At 40.9% G+C, this 2,023-nt stretch overlaps 1 protein-coding gene across 1 annotated transcript; it reads left to right on the top strand.

The window, feature by feature from the left end:
* Positions 1–1,141: 1,141 nt before the first annotated feature.
* Positions 1,142–1,772, top strand: FOMMEDRAFT_164199 (uncharacterized protein; the record flags this gene model as incomplete). Its single annotated transcript, XM_007272403.1, has 3 exons — positions 1,142–1,337; positions 1,394–1,483; positions 1,543–1,772. The coding sequence occupies 3 exons, from the start codon at positions 1,142–1,144 to the stop codon at positions 1,770–1,772; spliced, it is 516 nt and encodes a 171-aa protein (XP_007272465.1).
* Between the last annotated feature and the right edge of the window lie 251 nt (positions 1,773–2,023).

Below are 2,023 nucleotides of genomic sequence, written 5' to 3' on the forward strand. Positions count from 1 at the left end.
AATGTATATAAAGGCTAAGTAAGTGTTATGGATGAATACAATCTATTACAAGTATTATACTAACTTTGTATAATAGTCTAAAGTATTATGCTTGCATTACTATTTTTATTATAATTTCAAAGAAAGAATTATATTTATAATATAATAATGTAACAATAACTATTGTTGCCTTATAATTTATGTAAAAGGTATATTAATGTATATAATAGTGTAAGAGCACTTGTTATATCATTATTATCTTAATAAAAGTATACTATAAGTATATAATATGTATATCATACTTAGACTATCTATACAAATAGTTTACAATATTTGTAAAAGTTATTTTATCTACTCGTAATAATTACATCAGTGTGTTTAGAAAGCTATATACATGTCATATTACTTTTTAATATATTACAAAGTAAATCAATAATTTTATTTTATACCTAAATACAATAATTGAAATGTTCTATCAGTTGACGACTCATATTATAGTTGCTTATGTAATCAACTGCTGAAGATCGAGAGCATATAATGACGCATTTCTCTTCGTCACTCCTTTACCTGCTACCTTCACCATCTCCCCAACCCTCTGCCCCCAGCGCTATGTCGTCGCTTCTGTTCTCTCTGATCAAGTCCTCCGCTTGCAAGCGTCCTACCAGCGGGCACTCTGCCTGCTACAACATAGGCAATAAACATCACTGTACTCGTCTCTCCAATCTGCTGTTGCGATGCCTGCGCTGAGCCTCAGATCGTGCGATGATGCCACCGAGCTGACTACACCGTCCTTCAACATGAAGCGTAAGCAGCCAGTCCACTTCACAATAACCTGCACAATAGTTGCTCATCCATCTCCTCCCAACTTTTTGTCTTTCATCCCTCCCATCCCTCCCACTCCTTGCTCTGCCGCTTGCGTTGCCTCTCCTCCGTTGTCCTTCTTGTTTTACGCTTGCCTTCCTTTTTGCATTCGCATTCACGCATCCGCATTGTTGATCAATGCTGAACGACTTCTTCGATAATTCCATGCATTCTTCCTGCTCTGCAGTGCAAGCAGCAATCGACGAGCACACGCTCGCGACAATGTCCATGTACGACCACTCCCAAGGGGCAATCCTCTCTCCGACCCCTGCACGCACTCTCCTTCCACACCCACCATTCCATGCCTGAAAACACCCTTGATGGACCCACGCTGCGTGCATTTACAATCCCTAGTGCTGTCCATGACACCATTTCGAATAACGGAAGCAGCGGCCACTCCTCACACGTGTCCAAGTTGAGTCCGTCAACGCCTTCCACTTTGCCATCTCCCTTCGTTCCGGAACGTCCCAGAGATACGCTCTTACAATCCACGATCAGTTCACGGTACCTCCTATTGGACGCCGTATATAGACAATAGAGCGCACGCACACAGACACGATTTCGTCTGCAGTCCGAATCAGCTCGTTCAACGCTCCGGATCTCGATCTGCATGTACCACTCACACTCGCTGTACGCCGTCACGGTGCGTCCATCTTTTCTTGCTTGTTGTCACTTGCTAATCACTCTAAACCTGTCTCACAGGCGCAGCTCTCCCTTTAGGCCAGAACGCCCCGGGAATACACCCCTCAGTCAACGGTCCAGTTCACTGCACCTCTTTGGCAACACTCCGGATCTCAACCCCAGTGCACTACTCACACTCGCTACACGCCATCGCAGTGCATCCATCTCCTCAATCCAGTTACCTACTCACACTGACAACGCTCACGCCCACACTCTTAGCCAATCAATCTCACAACCTGTCTCACCCCTAATTGTTGTAGATTATAATGTATTTATATAATGTTTCAACATAATTATAAACTGTTATTTCAATAACAAACAGATATAAGGGAAAATAACTATTATTAAGATATTAAAATGATTTAAGAGCTTTATAAACAATTATAATATTTGCCATAATTAACAAGAGTGATTTAACCTTGTAATTTTAGAGATCCATTGTAATGCATTTTATATATTGCCAAGGAGAATAACTCTTATTTATGTTTACAAATTACACAAA

The sequence above is a fragment of the Fomitiporia mediterranea genome, assembly GCF_000271605.1.
Source record: "Fomitiporia mediterranea MF3/22 unplaced genomic scaffold FOMMEscaffold_1383, whole genome shotgun sequence".
Lineage (NCBI taxonomy): Eukaryota > Fungi > Basidiomycota > Agaricomycetes > Hymenochaetales > Hymenochaetaceae > Fomitiporia > Fomitiporia mediterranea.